Genomic DNA, 19,065 nt, shown 5'->3' with positions numbered 1-19,065 from the left:
CGGTCAGCTGCTTCTCAGCGGAGCAGAAGAAGCAAAATGATTCCATTAAAGCTCACCAAAATGCTGAAATCCATGCTTCCAAATGTATAATTTAGTGTATTTAAAGAGCTCAACTTTGATTGTATTTGAAGTTGAGGACAAACCCCAGAGCATCAGGTGTAGGTTTGAAGCATAAAAAGGACCTTACAGGTTTTAAAACCACGCCGTCACTAAAAAAACAAAAGCAAAACATAAATTAAACTTTGGAGAACAGCCCCTCAGAGGTAACTTTGTCCTGTTGGTAAAAAAAAACCCTACATTTTCCCAGCCTCAAGCCTTTGTGTCTACATAAATCTACTACATTTATGTACAGTTAAACAATGTTGATGGGGATGTGTGAGTTAAAAAACCTTTTGATTTATGCAGCTTCTGATTTACGTTGCAGACCTTCGAACCCTCGGGGTCGAGTTTTATACACAGACGGGTCAGTGACCTGCAAGGGTTAAAATCAGCAGAAGAAATTTAGGTACAAAAAAGTTACATAAATATTTATTTGTGTGAAAGAAAAACAAGTCATATTTAACAAAGTTCCCCATCAGGGTGTTCAGATGCATCAACACTTTGTTTCAGTTTTAAAGAGTGAATTCTGTAAGAAGAGCGTTGGGAAATGTTTGCCACAGCAGCCTGCTTGTTGCATCACAGTGTTTGATCAACACAAAGTTTAACCTCAGATATGATGTCTGAAGAATGGGACAGGTTTATTTGTTTTAGAGCTTTTTTTCTATTAAAAAAGACTTTTAATTTCAGTTCTACAAGTTTGTAGTTCCATTCACCATCTTACTGAAAACTGCAGTTTTATCTGTTCCTTTTCTTAACTCTGTAAATTAAAAGATATATCAATTTATCCTCATAATTGTTTTTTTTTTTGGTTATTGGACATTAATTATTGTTTCTCACAGCATTAATAGGGATTTGATGAATGATGAAGATTCAGTCCGGATAACAACTGAACCCCAGATGTAAAAGCAGCAAAGTGGGTAAAAAAAAGCGCAGGCAGAGGCTCAGGACATTAAATATATCGCACATATGTGACATTTAGTCCGCCGGCTCTACTGTTTCAGCAGTGAAAGTCAAAGGGCAGATAAAGGCCCAAGAGATAAAAATAGGAGGCAAAGACCGTAGTGAACTGGAAGGGCTGAGGGCGAGTAAAGTTTAGACCTGAGGGCGATCTAAAGGAATGCATTTCATGGCCAAACCCAAATCCTCACGTGGCCAGATTAAGATTATAATGATCAATAGTGTCACGTTTCCCACAGTGCAGACAAAATGGTAAACTAAGACGCTACCTACAACTGAAGATCTGATTGTAAAAAGCACAAATAGGAACTGACTGAGTTCTCAGCCATTTTTGCAACTAATGAGTTATAATTTAATGAGGCACAAGACCTAAATGCATTTAAAGCTCAACTTTTAGCTTCCTCGAATGCCAAACTACTGAATTGACTAGTCAGCTGTTTTTACTGCTGCATATGTCACTTAGATAACTGAAACTTGGAGTAAATCAAGTTTAAAATAGAACTGTGTTCTTTATGAAGTGGACATTGCAGCAGGTTGTTCAGTTTGCTGCAGAAGGACCCGATGAGCCTGTTGATCTGTCACAGACCCTGTTTTTTGTGTTTACTGTTTTGAATTCTTTTCTGTGATGTTCTCTCGTGTTCAGTTTTGTTCCCCTGCGCCCCCACTTCATTCCTCCTCAGTCAGAGTGTGCCCTGCCCACTCTCACCTGTTCCCAGTTGTCTTTATGTCAGGTGTCTCCCCTCTGCTCATCAGGCCCTGTCCATTTATTCTCTCAGCCTCCAGCTACTCAACCTTCTGTCATTGTTTGTCATGGATGGCATCTTCTGTGGTTCCTTTGCCTCCTGGAAGTTATTTTGTTGCCACGTCAGCCTGTTTATTTTTATTTATTTAAAGTTTTATTTTCCTTTACTTCCTCGTTAGTGTAGTCTGCAGCCCTAGGTCCATTTCTCCTTCGAAACCGTGACATTATCAAGAAGTTCTCAGTTTTCACAAATAAAATATCAGTGCCTTGATAAAAGTTCACAAGATAAAACATTTTACTGATTGGCTAATGGTTGCGCAGCTTACAGCAAGAAGGTTTCAGGTTCAAATCTCAGCTGGGGCCTCTCTGTGTGGAGTTTACATGGTCTCCCCCTGGAGTACTCTCCAGTTTCCTCTCACGGTCCAAACACATTCATGTCAGAAGAAAGTGCAGCTTTATGTGTTGGGTAGAATGGTCTCGACACAGCTATAGGTCCAGTCCTGCTTCTCGTTGATGGGTAACACATGTTGGCACACCTACAGCAAAAACACATTTGTATTAGCATCAAAGACACAAGATAATTATTCACCATCATATTTTTCTTCTGTGACAGCAGGACTGGTATTGTTTTCACCTCGTGTGTGACTGTGGCCTGACTTACTGCAAGAGTTACTCAAAAGGCAGCAGAGGACTTTAGCAAAAGTTGTCCTTAAACCAGATTTTGTTGACGGGAAACCACTGTAACTTTGAAAAATGAAGGTGCCTCCTGAGTTTTCAGAAGGCAAAACCTGTAAATGTATAATGTCACAATGGCTATTACAACTCAGACAGGGATGTTCATTAACAATCTTCTTCTGTCGGCTGGGGTCTGATATTCAGAGCTGATATAAAAGATTGGATCTGAACCCCTTCAGATGAAGAGTTTATTGTTGTCACAATTTCACAACTGACTGCCTGAATGTGGTGCCGTTAGGGAACATAAGTAAATAGTTGGCCTCAGTGCACACATCTGTGGCTGCAGGTCAGTAAGAGTTTAATTCTATTTAAGAAAGGGACACAAACCTTCAGTGTATGTGTCTGCTAACCCGTCCAGGACAAAGTCTGACTGTGAGAGAACACAGTAAATTGTAGCATCTGCTTGCTGTCTGCATGTAAGATGATTGTGGTGGTTTGTTTGGATCACGTGGATTTTCAAACTAAAACTTAATTTTAATCAAAAATGTATGAAACTTTATTGTTTTCTGCACATCTCTGAGGCTGTTGCTGCAGACTTGCAGAGTGCTCAGAGTTCCTGTTATTACAGTCACCTGAGGACCTGCTGCTAACACAACACACACAAGCTTACAAAAAGGAAACCATTTCAGTTACACAATCAAAGAGATGTTCTTTTTTTACCATTTTAGTTCTGGCTGGTACTTCCACAGCAAACACAGTCATGCCTCTGCTGCTGCAGCAGTTCCTGCTCTGCTCATTGTTGACATGAACCGTCACTCTCTGATTGGTCTGCAAAACAAAAATAAAAAAGCAACAGCTTTCAACTTTCTTCAGCTGCAATCAATAAAAAAAGGCATAAATCTATTTGAACAAAAAAAAGAAACTGCGGGCTCCACAAAAAATAAATCTGAATAAACAAGTACTGATAAAAAACAGTTACAGTATCATCACCATAAAGAGGTAGACTGTTTTCTCAGCTGTTCTTTCAATCTGGCTCCTGTTGCCAAGAGGCTGAATATCCCTGCTGCATATTAATGACAGTGACTTGAATGGACTCTAACTATTACAGTCTGTAGTAGTTAGGTGTGGTATCTTATTTAACTCTAGATTTTAACAGTTAGATAATAATGAATAAAATTTGTGCCCCACCTTGTTGGCTAAGAGGGAAGAGATCCTGTGCTCCCCTCTGTAAGTGTAGACAAAGACACTGTCATGGCCCCTCAGTGCTTTGGCTCCTGTCCTAGCTGTGATGGACTTCTGGAGGGCCTGGTTTAGTAGTTTGGGTCCTGAGTCCATGCTGAGCGGCTGCAAAGATGGCTGAGCGTCTTCACAGTAAACGTCTATCTGGAATGGACACGCCTGACAAAGCAGAAAGAAAAGTGCATTCAGTTATTAAGTAGCCATGTCAACCCAAAACTGAAGCTCTCTGAGTAAAATCACACGTAGAAGCCCACCTCGACTAGCTCCAGCATCTGATTATAGCCCATGGCTTCCAGGGTGACCCACAGGTCTGCAGGGTCCCCGTCTTTCTCTGTGGCCTCCATCAGGTTCAGTTCCATAAAACCCTGCCGCGTCAGCTGGTTCTTTCTCATGTCAAAGTTTTCTGATCCAAAACAAAAACAACAAAAAAAGCCTAATGAAAGCTTGAAATCTTCTTCCAGCTCAATTTATCTCGAGTTTTATTTGTTGATCACCTTTACACACAGTCCAGGCTTCCTTGTCACACTTCTCTCCACTGGTCCTCAGCTCAAAGAAATTGTATTCCTCTAGGCTGAGCAAACCATTCCCATCCAGGTCTATCACCTCAAAGATGTCAGACAGCACCTCCCTGTGGGAGAAACAGAGTATTACAGATAAATAACACCTGTTCTTTTATAAAACACAATGGCAGAAAGCTATTGTTACATTCAGCTTCTGTGATATTTCTTCAGGTCTGAACACACATTTGGTAAATCCACCTTTTGAAGGTCTTGTTATCAGCGCACTGAGGCTGGTTTACCTAAACTCCCGGGTGAGATCTAGTTCTTCAGTGTCAGTCCTGTAGACTAGCTCCACAGATCTGTTAGAAAAACTCTTCTTGCTTTGTTTCTTTAATCTGCAGCCACTGGTGAAGGGAAGCAGGTGGTATGTCCCTGCATTCAATTCTCCTTTCCAAACATACCTCTACAGGAACAAAGAAATGGTAAATTATTTTAAATTTAAAGCAGAACAAAACTGTTTTTGAGTGCAGGGCTCTCTGGCAAACTGCTGTCAGACAAACACTTTCACCTGGTATTTATGTCCGTGTACCAATACTCAAGAATCTCCAATCAAACATTACAGAAACTGACTCAGCGTATGAATAAATGTAACAAAGAAACAAGCAAACATACTTCTTTGTCTTTTGATTCAGTGAAACAGACTAAAACTGAGTCCTCTTTGGTTTCACCAGCTGACATAAGAAAAAGAGCTGTGTCCACTGTCATCCACGATGAAGGCTTGTCTGGAAAAACATCAAGAAGATATTCAGAGTTTGACATTTTACACAGCATGTATGTTCATATTGCAGAATTGTTTACTATACAAAACTGAAATGTAAAATACAAACCAATATCATTTACAGTAATGTGTGTAAGTCTTGAGCCATCATGTATTTATTCATTTTATTTCTAATTTGCCAGCTTTTTTGTAACTTATTTTAAAGTGGTTATGAGTGGTAGTTTTCCAGGTATTTGGGCTTGGTTTATTTTCAGTCCAGTATTGTATTTTTCTGTTTCCAGAAAAATAAAAAAAGGATCTTTCAAGACTTTTCCTAAGTGCTTTGGAGTGTATGCATCATTGCAGGAAATACCCAAACAGACTAAATGTATGCAAGTTTGTGCTTTTTTTAGGTGTACAAAACTGTTATTTTACAATCCACAAACGCTTTTCTACTTTAAGCCACTGTCTGTGAATTTACATATATTAACTGTACAACAGATTATCCTACACTGAACCAGAAGACAATCTAACGTTGTGCTGCATGAGATCCAGAGGTATTTATACAGAGAAACACAGAGGTCTAACCTCTTTGCAGTCAATTTGTTTTATCTATATCCTTATATTAGGTGGGACAGGGCTGTATTTTGTACTATGATTTCACAAAAATACCCAAATCTTGCAACTAAAACACTGGAAAGCATAACTGGCCTGGAACAGCACTTCAGAAAAAAAACATATATTTTAATAATTACAGTATATGCACATTTTTTTATTGCAATTATCCAGAAAGAACCAACCGGGTCTGTGGCTGAGGCTCAGTGGTTGGATGGTGAGGTAGACACTGGTGGTGTGGGGGACATGAAGTTGGTACTGCAGAGAGCTGATACTGCCATCGTCCTCTACAAAGAAGCATCCTTTCATACAGCTCTGATGCCACTCCTGGAATGAAAACATCTCCGTTTAACTAACTAAACACTAATATCAACTTATGTGTGAGACAGAAAACATATTTGTAAGGCCCAGACTAAAGTGATCGTTACGCTGAGGCCTTTGCAGTTATTGGTAAAGCATTTCAGCCTTTTATTTGTGTCCAAGTATGTTTTTCTATGTGTGATGTTTGTTTAGATCCTGACACAATTACGACACTGTTTTATCTCAGGCAACAAAATACATTTACTCATTCAGCAGAAACCAAAACTAATTTGCAGTTCCTATTTAAAGTGGGATGAATCTTGTGACAGGGGAAGTGTATAATGGCATGAAAGAGAGAATTAAGCCACCACTCATAAACAGTGAAGTAGCTCGGGTTGATTAACAGAAACTGCCACTGTGATAATTACCACTCCAGTCTTCAGGGGGAACATTCATTACAACACGGGGAATGTTCGCACAACACAGCATACACACGTGTCGTACTCATGCTGCTCCAGAGGGGGGCAGAAGTGTCTCACTGTATTTCTGCTGCAGGCTGGAGTAAATCTCTCTCCTTGGACATGATATGGCAAATTGGAGTCCATTTAACTTTGATAAATACGGCCTTTTCAATCTTCATTCAAAACTGTCAAGGGGCTACTTTGGCAATATTTATGAACCCTGATATTTCTCTCATCTCGCAATCCTGTTGTTGCTTTGTCTGGCTACACAACTGAAATTAGGTAATAATTTGAAATTGAACAGGAACATCAACACAAGGAAGTTTTCATTCCTCTCATTGGAGACACATTAAATGAAAACACAGTTGGTGTGGACACACAGTAAAAGGACATTGAGGGCAGAGCGAGGCTGGAATAGGCCATATATCCTTTTAGTTGACAAATAAATCACCAAGTTAAACAAAGAAAAGTACCATAAAGACGGAGCATGCCACTCCTTTAGAGAAAAGCCATTTTCTCCAAGTATTTATCTTGGGCTGTGAGAGGCATAAAAGATCAAACCATAACACTTCTGTGGTTTGTCCAGACAATATTAAATGAGGGAAAATGCCACGGGCACCCATCCACTGCTTAAGGACATCAGAATTAATGCCCCCATTGAGAGAGGGTCAGCCTGCAGACTAATACAGGCTCTGTCACCTGCTCTGGCCACAGGTCTGATTTACTGCTTCACAGCAGCTAGCAGGACACCAAACCAGCACACACACTCACTTTTAACCTTTTCATTTTCTTACCGTTCTTATCTACACACAAAGAAATGCTAAGCAGAATAATCCTTCCTATGTAGATTTCTGCTCACAAAGATAAATTTGACACACTCACATATACATAGTGATACCACCACACATCTATCCTTCACCAATAGCACCGCAGCTATTAGCCTGTGGCAATATAGGAGCCAATTTAGCGAGCAGAAGTTCCCTCTGAAGTAATCTCTGGACACACATTCTTTTACCCTTTATGACGTCTGGCCATTTCCAATCTCAACACGGTGCTCGGACCTGAGAGATGGTGCAAGGGGTAGTTATGTTTATTTATTTAGCTACTTTTTTCCCCCCTCCTTGCTGTAAAGCAAACCAGCTGAGGTTAAGCCAAAAAGAGTGAAAACAAAGAGCATGAGATCAATACAGTACATATATCTATCCACCCCAGGCTGTATTCGTCCATCTAAACCACTGCAACACAATGACACAGAGCGACCAGCGAGGCTGCAGGGCCCCTCACTGACAAAGATATCCAGTAATTCAGCAAATGACAAAATAAAGCAAACTGATGATAGAGGATAAACATACGCTGTAAATCATGTATGGGCTTAAATACAATTAAACTTTAATTTTGTCTAGATATTAGACCAAAAACAAGAGACAAAATGTTGGACCATCAAACTCAGAACATGGATGATGATGATGATGATGATGATGATGATGATGCACAATGTGAGTGCATTGGGTCCCGGAGATATGTTACACTCCTTTTTCAATTTATTGACCTTAATAAAAAGTCTGCAGCACACTTTGTTCAAATTACAAGAAAATTACCGCATCACATCGTTCGTCTCTGCCCTGAACTCTTGTGAGACGCTCAACTCTCCTCTTCTCTTCCATGCGGGGAGCGAACACTTTTTAAGACTGTCTTACAGACACAAATTAACTTCTGGAAAAGTACTTGCTTATCAGGGCTCCATCTTGAATCAGTTGACAAGTCATGCATTTTGGGAAAATGTCACACTGCAGATACAAATGCTGAGTAACTTACTGACCAGTTAAAACTCCGGTTCCAAAAAGATTAGACAGATACTTTATGGACCCTTTGCAGGAAATTACAGGCTAAATATTTATAATAAGGCCTGACGTTTTCTGTTCCATGAGGATGAATTTCTCCTTCTAGGAAACAGGGGTGTAATTCACATTTCCCATTGCAAAAATGAACCCCTCGCTAAATTAGATATTTTTAAATCACGAGGACCCAAAAGAATGTTGGGCTGTGTGTGTTTGTGTGTGTGTGATTAGAGTTTTTGAGTTGGTAGTGATTTTGGACACCCATGCTCATACTTAAACAGAAATGACATTAATCACAGAAAATCTGAATGATTTCAGGAGATCACCTGTAAACCTGGAGGTTCTGGGATTTTGCTGGCCTTGGTGCTGCTGGGTGTCATTGTGACTGGGTTTGACAGTGAGGACCGTCTGCTGCGAGCAGAAGGAGGACGGGAGGAGGATCGGCTGTCTAAGACACACACACACCAGTCAGGAAACACTCCAAACTTACACCACAGCAGGAATGAGGCGAGCAGCAAAGATCACTCTATTATCTGTCTTCTCAGAAGCCCACATTACTAAGTTTAAGTGAGAAGGACTACTCTGGATTTGGTTTCTAAGAAAGTTCATGCACCCTTTAATTAATTATGGTGGCATTTTAAATCACAAATTGCATAACAGCACCCTTTCAAATCCATTATCTCACACAACTTTATTTCTTGAAAACTAATTGAAGGCAGAAAATATCAATTCCCTAATGAGGGGTCTGATTGTTTCTAAGGCTGGGAAATCAGGATGCAAAGTAATGTGACAGGCTGATAAACAAATTACTGAGGTGTAGAAATAAATAAGCTCACTGTCATGGTCATTTATCACAGATATATATTATACTGATGTCAGAATTCTAATCAGGATATTTATAATGTTTATTTTGGGCAAAAAAAAAACACGAATTGAAAGACTAAGTGTGAGTTTATATTAACCTTTCCAAAATGTATTTATTTTTGATGGAAATTATTTTTTAAAAATCTAATGAAACAAGAATTAAATGTATATTAAGTTTATTCAGTTATCTGGGACAATTCAGGTAAAGTATTGATGTTTAATATCAGTAAGATGTTTTAACAGACTAATGTGAGTCCAAATCAAAGCCAAACTGAAGTCCAAACAGTTTTGAAGCTGCAGGAGTAACCTTGTTACCATAAGCCCAAACGTAGCATCCCATGTCAAAGCTGAATTAAAATGAAACAGGTATAAATCAATACATGGGTGAGGCACAATAATGTGATAATCCTGACTACTGCCTGAGAGATCATTTGTTTTTGCAGTGGTGGTTGACTGTGCCTCCTCTCTAATCCTTCATCACCTCCCCAGTGAGAAGTGGTGAAATCCTCCAAATCAATAACAAGAACATGGACCGACCACTTAAATCAACCCCATCTGTCTTCCCAACGTGGGCCTGTCCCTCACTTCCTCATTCTGGACCTCAGCTCGTCTCAGTCTTTCTTCAACAGTTGGGTTCTACATTTTAAAAAAGTGCACTTTTACATCCTCTTTAAGGTGATAATTGAGTCAGAACATGCAGATTTCTCAGGTCTGAAGCTCCAAGTGGACCTCAAACAGGTAGTTAAAAGCCAAAGTGTGGTCAGGGCTTTTGTCAATTGCTTAATGGCAGAAATGATTACCCAAATCAAAACACTTTGATGTCCCCTCCCTCTAAACAAGCTGGCCTAATTGTGTGGCTCTTATGATGTATGGACTGTCAAATAGGGTGATTTGTCACACTGGTGGTGAAAAATTGATCAATACCAGGGCTATTATTTATTCATCAAAACCAATCATCAAGGTGTACTGGGGCAGTGGGAGTAGATCTGCTACAAGGAGTACTACACAAAGATGTGCTAAAGAACACATAAATACTCAACTGCTAAATTTAAAATAATCCGATCTCAGTAATATTTGTACCTTTCTTAAGTGTCAAGCCAGATTCTGCAGGGTGAGCTGCTTCTAAAGATGATGCTGATGCCTTCGGAGGGCTGTACGACTGACTGCCAAAGTTCTGCCTTTTCAGCTTGGTGTCAGCTTCAAGCTTCTCCACAGCAGCCGTTTGACACTGCTCCACTGTAGAAACGAACAACCTGCAGAACTGACAGAAACAGAAAGAATCAAACATGAGCAGCAATTCAAACCAACAAAGAAGAACAAAAATATTGATTTGTCGGGACGGAAAGAACTGTTTTGAATGAACAACTAAATCCACAAAAAAACAGAGCACAAAATAAAAATACAAGATGCTATTTGAATTTTAACAACAAACTTGAAAGATCCTAACTACAGTGAGTGGGTATTTCATTTTATTTGCTTGAGAGAAAAGGCAACACTGTAGTCCATTTATTGTGACAAATATCAGATTTTACAGAATTTGGCATAAAATATTACCTTTTTATATGGTAAGTATAGAGTATTCAACAAAGCAGATTCAGGATTAGTAAAAATTCCTTCATATTTGTCTGAACTTACCTGTGTATAATCCAGTTTGCCGTCCTTGTTGAAGTCTGCTAGTGAAAAAATAGCATTCACCTCCTCAGCTGTCATTTTCTCCCCTTTCTGTAAAATTGAACATGTTAAAGAAAATGTCATGACAAAATATCTGTTTTGCAGATGCAGCAGTGATTTACTGATTATTATAAAATAATCTTCAAGCAGTCTACATCAGTATTATCCCACAGTAGCTCACATTTACCCCCAAAGTGACAGTGGCCGGTTGTACTACTAAGACAATCTTCATCTTCCTTAAAAGTGGCACATATAAGAACATGAATCCAACAAAACCGAAGCCTAAAGGGCAAAGTTGACTAATCAAAATGTTTAAGGCTCCTCACAGTGGTTAGAGCCTTCTCCAGTTCCTCGTACAGGATGTAGCCATCACCGTTAACGTCCATCTTTTTGAATGCTTTCATTAGCTCCGCTTCCTCGGTTTTCTTCTCGTGCTTGAGAATCTCACAGAAGTCGTCGAAGTTCAGTTTCAACGTTCTGTTAGTCCAATATTCACTGAGAGAGGCTTGTGAGGGATTTCTACCAGCCTGTTGAAGAACTGAGGAGAGTAAAAAGAATATCTTTAGGCAACAAAAGATGAACGAGAAGTATAGAAAACGTAAACACAACCCTTCAAAAATATGAATATGTATAAAAAATTCAGAGTTTCACAAATTTAGTTTAAGTCAGTCGTATTGATGTGAAGTAGTGTCAGAGAATGATAAATGATCATGTTTTTAAATAATATTGACAAAAAAGTGGTTTAATTTTACTTTTTGTGACTTCTCAAAAAATCTGTTACCTGTTGGCTGCAAAGTAATTTTTTAAATCCAGAAAGTGAGTTAACAGATGCTATTGGGTCAAACAATTTTCCTTATTTTGCCTTAAATGAAATGCTCCGGATGTCAGAATGGGTAGACAGCTGAAGCAAACATGTTCACAAATTTATTTATGACAAACGTCTATCTTCCATCCCTTCATCCCATCTGGTTGTTTTGACTCAGGAAGCTACAATGGACATTTTCAGAAACAAAAAGTCAATATCTGCATCTCTGCGCTTTGGTTTATAAAAGTGGAATTATGAGAATATAATGCTTGTTGACATTCTGAATTTGTATTACTTTCCTGATATATAAAAGCCAAATAAAAACTAAATCATAGCAAAGATTTTAGATATTTCCCCGGCTATGTGTGTTTTAATTATATGTTTTATTTATTCATTTGTAAGGCACAAGCACATTCATGAACAATGAACTTAAATGCTATGGTTAAACCTCGCGTTCCTCCATTCATGGAGTAAAGTGAGAGCAAATTAGCTCCTTTTACAGGGACATGTTAGCTTACCACGACATAACTGCTGTTTCGACGTAATATTTGTTAAACTGGACCTGAACACAGCGAGGTACGCAGCTCTACACTGCATGTAGAAAGCCTCCTCCTCGTCGGATGGGCGAGATGACTCCTGAAACGACATCCTTTAAGGATTTAAAAATCACAACCGGAACCTGGTTACCGTTTGTTCGGTCTCTTCAACAAAACGATTAAAAATACTAAACAGAAAAACAAACAAACGACAGCCCAATAAAGCACCCAGCTTCAGCTACATTTTATCATTTGTTTGTTCGCGTCGTATCGTTGCTATAGCATGCCTGTTGCTAGGTAAACAAAAACTTGTTGGTGCGCAGGAAAAGGAGCACGGAGGAAACAACCAGAAAGAAGAAAACGTTCCTATTATGAAAAATAATGGTAAATTGTAACACGCTGTTTCAGAAGAGGAAAAAATAATAAAATTAAGATTTAAAATTTCATTGAAGATAATAAAAGTCTTTTTTTGGTCAGTGTTTAATATAAAGTATTTATTTAATACTGGTAACCAGTGTCAACTCCACGTAACAGACAAAATGCAAAAAGACAGAAAAAGACTTATTTTTGTGTCTTTTTTTGTTGTTGAATGAGCATTAAAATAAAAAATTAAGTAGTAGAAACTTTTAAATCTATTAAACTCTTTACTATTAAAAAAATCATGAATATATAATAGCCTAGCCATGAACAACATAGTATGCAGGTTTCAAATTAAAGCTTTCCTGATAGATTTTAAACAGTAATCTTAACATTATGCATTGTTATAATTGTGATTGCAATGAAGAACAATTTTGACGAGTCACACAAAATTAAATTGCGCTGTTTTACATGTTGCTACAGAACTCTAAAAATAGATTTAAAAAAATGCTACAATTAGAAGTTGTATGTTCTTTTTTAAACAAAGTCATATAGCATTGTAGCAGTATCATGAAGTAGTTATTACTTATCAGGCAAGAAGAAATTTATGTTGAATGTTAACAAAATGTCACACAACTGGAAAAGTAAATAAATCTCTTTTACTTTTTCAAGTTCAACAACATAAATATTTTTTAAATTGAGCCACAAATTACAAATTTTCTCTAAACGTCAAAACATGAGGAGCCAAAGTCTGTTTAAAGTACAGCTTTACAGAGAACTCTTTTTTTATGTGTTGCCATATTTCAGCTGCCACATTTTCCTGCTGGTCAAAATGACATATCAGAATTTAATGACAGGAGACACGGAATGACGGAGATCCATCACGGGCCAAATTATCAGTGATTTACATAGCACTAAAAATAGTTGTATAAGAGTCACTTAACACAAGAACTCTTTCCTTAGTCAAGGCAGACGTTTGGTGTCTGTTCTATTCATCATGGCAAGCATTAGTTTTTAATTTTATCATGCTGTCACATGAAGTCAGTTTACAGAACAGTCAACACGCTCACTTGATTTTGTCATTTGGGCCACACTGGTTCATGCATCTTGCATTATTTTAGGAGGGAAAAAAATAGGCTGGCGCAGTGCTGGATGAAAACAGATTCATTCCTTTATAAATAAATTTTGGCTAAAACAAAAATGCAATAAATAACAACAAAAATGAACAACTGATTTACAGTTTAGTAGTTTAAAACACTTGTACGGTATAATAAAACGCTTAAAAATTCTAATATCATTTCAAAACAATCATTCTTGTATAGGTTTACTGCAATAAAATCCATTGTTTAGGATAATCTGCTTTTTATAAAATAGTTGTTTAGGATTTTTTTTTACTTTGCATATAATAACGAGTCACCTCTTTAGAAGAGGCTTGGCCAGCTCACTGTTTCCTGATTTAACCACCAGCCTTCTTGTGATCTTCTCTGTAACGACCACTGGATGCATTCATCAGAACCATAACAGAGCTGCAGGAAATTTTTATGAGAAAGTCTTTGTCTTCGGTCCTAAATCTTCAAAATAGGCGGAAATATCTCTGTCTCCACAAGATCCTCAAACTGAGAAATGATGGTTTTATGACATGCTGAATATTCTCTTCTGACATGGCTTTTTCTTTCAGAATAGCAGCTTGAAGGGCTGACTGTTTTTTCTTTGGTCATTCATTTCCTGTGAAACCTTTCTCCTTTATGCTGCTTTTGCTGCTATTTTATTATTTCTTTATTCTAATAAGTCAGCAGAGGGCAGCAATCAACAAGGACAGCTCCTCAGATCTGTTGAGTTGAAAATCAGCCTCAAGAGACATAACAGTGAACTGTCCGAATACACACAGCTTTTATCATTAACACCTTTCTCTAAAATAACTTTGATAACTATTTGCTTTATTGAACCAACTGACTTGACAACAGTAACACTGGTTAAGACTTGGAATTAGCATGTAGCACAGATGACAAGAAAAAAAAGCAAACTTTTGTGTCTGTATGTAAATTTGTTTTGCTTTAAGTGCCAAAAATTCTTGGTTTATAGCAAAAACTTACAGCATATTTCCAGTTTTTTAAAGTAAAGCCTAATTTTGTTTACTTTATTTTGCAGATTCTTCACTACATGTCTGATTTTTGTACTTCTTTGATGGGTTTGATTGTGTTTCCAGATTGAGATATTTGGCTGACTTTGAAATAAGAAGGAAAACAAATGTGGTCACAAGACAGTTTGATTCTCGTGGAGATCCCCTGTGCGAATAGTTCACTGTTTAATCACCCTTTTCTCTGTATCTTCTCTGATCATCAATGGAGGCTTGTTTGAGTTGGATGCTGCACAACCTTTGGTGAAAAACAACATTTTGTTATGATTGCACAAACAAGTCAATGAGTAGATTTCCTAAGGAAAGAATTAATTTGATTATTTTAGGCACATATTATGCCTGCAGCAGAGCAATTCTTGTGATTCAATCGTACAATGGGGGCTTGTGGAAAATGAATGGGGGCATTGTCAGGAAGCAGGCTTGTTTTCTGATAAGGTTGTTAGAAATTATTTTAATTTGTTCCAGTAAAAGAGACAAACTTACATGATACACTGTGGATCCACACGCTCCAGGAATGTCACATTTTTGTCACATGGTGGCTCTGTGAAATTTATCAGTTTTGAATAAACGTCCTTACAACAACAGACCTCACAATGTTAAAGCAGATAGAATTGGCCCTCTTTGCACACTGTGACACACATTTTAAGTAAACAAACTGTTATTCAAAGCAACTGAAGGGCTCCAGTATGTATCAGCTGCAAGCCCGAAATCCAGACAGATGATGGTGATGGTATCTGGATGCATGATTCTCCTCGAGTGTAAAGTGTTTGTTCAGATGGCTGATATGGCCTTTAAGCTGCTGACTCATGAACTAAATGTCTTAAACCATTACAAACTTCCAGGAAAAAAACAAGGATATTGTGTATGGGGATGCATTAGTATTTATATGTGTATTAGAAAATTTCATAAGCATCTGTGAGTACTGATGTACTAACATTGGCATTCTGAATATAAATAGAACTTGTTAACTTTATACATCAGCAACTCAGTATAAAATAAGTCAGGAATCTTTGAAGCTGACTACAGTCCTTTAAGTGAGCTAAGCTGTGAGGCACTGTTACACGTGCAATTTATGGAAACTATATATTTTTAATTATGGTATTTAGCAGGTAAACTACAATGGGTACAAGTAGTTTTTAACTCACCTTTAAATCATACAAATACAGCAACAAATCAATTTGTAATTTCTCCCTTGTATTTTCAAAACAATATAAACTTTTCCTGAGTGGTTTTATTTAATCATATAGACTAAAACTGTCAGAGCCAGTGGTTACAGTGAGCAGTCTATTGTATTTCCTGAAAAGGAGAAGTGATATGGAGCAGAAGTTTTGTAAAGTCTTGGACTCCTTATTTTTATGATGTCTTGATCATCCAGTGAGTTTAAAAGCTTTTTTATGACTGAATAATTCATGTTTAAGGTAAGCTTAAACAACAACAAAAACAAAGATTTTCCATTGAAAATGGTCTGGTACTGGGTTGAAAATAAGTGCAAAATCAGCTAAAGTTCAAAGAAAAACTTTTCCTTTTGTGTTTGCACCATATTTATGTGACTTACAGATGAGAAGGACTTAAAGTAGAAAAAATCAGACACCCAAGCTGGGTTAAGATGCTGAGAATCAGCACTTTCAGGGCCCCGGCCACCCAGCTACCACTGCACCTGACCTTCTCCCCCTGCAGACTGAGGACCTACATGAAGGTGGCTTCCTGTAGCTTCCTGTAGCTTTTTCTGGTTCCAGCCGAGTCCCAAAGCCCAAGGCTGATTGCACCATGCATCACATTTTGAATCATAATGAGCTTCACGAAGAAGACCCAGGAGGGCTGCACTACTGACTGAAAAACACAAAAAGTCAGAATGGAATTTGCCAAAATGCACGCTGACAAGCCCAAAAGTTTCTGGGACAAAACTGAAGCATTTAGGCTCCAATCACATCAGATGGGTTTTTTAAATTCTTGTGGAAAGGTAGCAACAAATTTATCTGCATCAAACCAAAACATTACTGGTGAAATCCGTTCAAATCAAAGAAAAAATGCTCTTAAGTTATGTTTCTGTTCATCAGATTGTAAGCTTACACCACTGTTTGTAATATGAATACAAATGAATTGTGATTGAGAGAATGAAGGGGTTAGTCTACTCTTAATGATGCTTTCATGTTGCATTTTGAGAAAAAGAGACTGAGACAAATGTCTGGCAACTCCACACAGATATTTCCTCCTGCGGTCCCTCCTGTTTCGTCTTTGTGCTGCGATGGTTAAAACTATTTCTTTCCTCAGGCTGGGACAGAGTGTACAGAAGCGCTTACGACTGTCCTTTTAAGGTTAACAAAAGTTTCAGTAAGCATCCTAAAGAAGTCACTTTCAGTGAGCAATCAGGCTTGAGACGAACATAAATCCTTTAGGTATCGTCGTGGCATTACAAATACCCTCAACGCCTGTATTTGCTGATGACTACAAAATTGAAAAAGAAAGGCTCCTAATAATTCTGAGGCAAGTTTCCCTCAGCAGTAGGTATTGATTATTTGTGTGTGGCGAGAGATTTGGAAAATTCAATTAAAGGAGTTGTGCAAAGGATTCATAAATTCAGCTCCTCCAACCCGTATCAAGACGTGGTTATGTTCTAAATCAATGCTGCACTTCACAATATATTTTCTTAGGAACATAAAAATAAATAACATTTAAACAGTTCTGCTTACTGCAGAAACAAATTTTGTCTTCTGTGAGGATTTTTAGGTGGAGTCAGGTACTGACTTGTGCACATCCTCGGACTGATAACATATTTTTATTGCAGTTTTTCCCATGAGAAGATCCTATGTAATATGAATTTTGAGATGACAAAATGAAGGTACGGGGTATGGCTCAGCAGTGTAAAAATTGATCAGGCTGTAGATGGGGCCATGTTAGGGAAGATTTGTATGTCAGCAGTAATGGAGTGTATTAAAAAGATTCCTTAAAATGTCATAAAAGTGATGGGACTGTGTCGCAGGTCGTGGGCCGCAAGCTTAGGCAGCTCCCACATTCTGGCACCATCAATTGTAGGTGGGGGCTCATGGACAGATGCCACCTTCCCTTTGGGAGTTTTATGACTTCTGATTGAACTCATGGCTGTAATTAAAGCAAAGTTGTATATTAGAGAGTTTTAGTTCAAGTGAACTCGGTGGCCTCCTGTGGAGAGGTGAGACAGCCACGTTTGCACTCTAAAGATTCCTGATTTCATCTTAAAATGCAATAAACAAAGAGTAGCTCCACATTTCATTAAAATATTACTGAGGCAAACTAAAAAGACTGGATTGGAGGATTTTAGTGTTCTAAACATTATTATTTTGTTGCTGTTTTCTATGTTCCAATAACTGATCTCTATAGCCAGGACTAGCTTAGATTCTGAGCTAAAAGTTGATGTGGTAGTTGTTGAGAGTCATTTGCAACACTTCCTCTGAATGTGACATTTTGTAATATTGCATAAGATTATTTACTGAAATGGCTGTTACATTTCTCAACATAAGTCTGGCATGAAAGATGATGGCAATGTGCATATGTTCCAGGAATACCAGGCCTTTAATTAGTTAATGAAGTAATTTTATTATTTGGGTTAAAAACAACAAATCAAGGAAATAATCTCGAAAGAATTCAGTTGCTGGAAACAGGTTCCTGCAGTCAAAATGAAGCTTTATTTATCTTTAAATGTTTGACTTAAAATGACATTTCTTTTTCTGAATTTATGTTTTAAAGTAAAGAGATTCCTGGTGAAACAATCCATCTTGACTCAAATTTAAGTGAGAAGTAAAAACTGAGAAAAAGCCTCTTCACCATCAACACTTGTTTATGCAAAATTGCCTCTTTTTCCCCACAAACCTTCAGCCTTGACAGTGACTGCAGTGTTTGTAATATCATTTGTTGCCAGAGGGGTTACAATCATGTTTTCCTCCCCCATATTCCCTAGGTTTTTATTAGAGCGGCACCTCGGCCGTTGACAGGTAATGAAATTGCTCTTCACCCCCTGTGCGTATGATCCTGAGGAGATGAGGCAGAAGACGAATGAGGAATCCGTGCTGTCAGCTGTGAGGCAGCGCAGTCATGGAGGACGTCAGAGAAGTGTCTGAAACAGCAGGAGAGTGATCTGACACGTCTCTACAGCAGAGCCTCGGTCTGGCAGCTGACAAAAGTTGATTCTACATTAAACACAATGCTGCAACGCTGTGCAAATAATGTTCTTTTAGATGGCAAACCTCCTCCTCTTTATGACTGTGCAATCCTCCCCATCTGCGTAAGTTTGAACACCTTTTGGAAAGTGAATGTGCAGGGAGGGAAGCTGTCTTCCACACCACCTACCCCACGGTGCAGGCTCTTTATTTGGCAGCGCCTGGGAAGGCCGAAGCCTCTCGCTGCCCCAGTCGACCCAAGCAACAGCTGGCGTTCACAGCAACATTTCCTATTTCTGCCGAAGGTGGATCGTGTAACTCTCACTTTATCACCGTTAGAGGCCACGTGAAGGACAAAGCGAGCAGGCCCATAAATAAA

The 19,065-nt window shown here is 38.3% G+C and overlaps 1 protein-coding gene across 1 annotated transcript; it reads right to left on the bottom strand.

The window, feature by feature from the left end:
* Positions 1-845: 845 nt before the first annotated feature.
* On the bottom strand, positions 846-12,448 carry efcab7 (EF-hand calcium binding domain 7). The gene is made up of 13 exons (XM_017420404.3): positions 12,042-12,448; positions 11,045-11,256; positions 10,683-10,769; positions 10,128-10,308; positions 8,510-8,631; positions 5,770-5,911; positions 4,885-4,994; positions 4,512-4,675; positions 4,207-4,340; positions 3,967-4,115; positions 3,662-3,871; positions 3,194-3,301; positions 846-2,334 (listed from the first exon to the last, which is right to left on the bottom strand). The coding sequence occupies exons 1-13, from the start codon at positions 12,169-12,171 to the stop codon at positions 2,254-2,256; spliced, it is 1,830 nt and encodes a 609-aa protein (XP_017275893.1). The 5' UTR covers positions 12,172-12,448; the 3' UTR covers positions 846-2,253.
* Between the last annotated feature and the right edge of the window lie 6,617 nt (positions 12,449-19,065).

Source organism: Kryptolebias marmoratus, linkage group LG24, assembly GCF_001649575.2.
Source record: "Kryptolebias marmoratus isolate JLee-2015 linkage group LG24, ASM164957v2, whole genome shotgun sequence".
NCBI classification, from domain to species: Eukaryota; Metazoa; Chordata; class Actinopteri; order Cyprinodontiformes; family Rivulidae; genus Kryptolebias; species Kryptolebias marmoratus.
Note: the sequence above shows the minus strand (reverse complement) of the source record. Positions and strands in the feature narration are given on the sequence as shown.

Bases quoted from the DNA above. Each gene is read 5' to 3' on its own strand.
- efcab7 (XM_017420404.3), bottom strand. From the start codon at position 12,171: ATGTCGTTTCAGGAGTCATCTCGCCCATCCGACGAGGAGGAGGCTTTC. The intron at 8,632-10,127 runs GTACAAATATTA...TGTGTGTCTTAG, and splicing joins TGGCTTGACACTTAAGAAAG to ACAGCCGATCCTCCTCCCGT. The intron at 5,912-8,509 runs GTGATCTCCTGA...TTTTCATTCCAG, and splicing joins CAGAACCTCCAGGTTTACAG to GAGTGGCATCAGAGCTGTAT.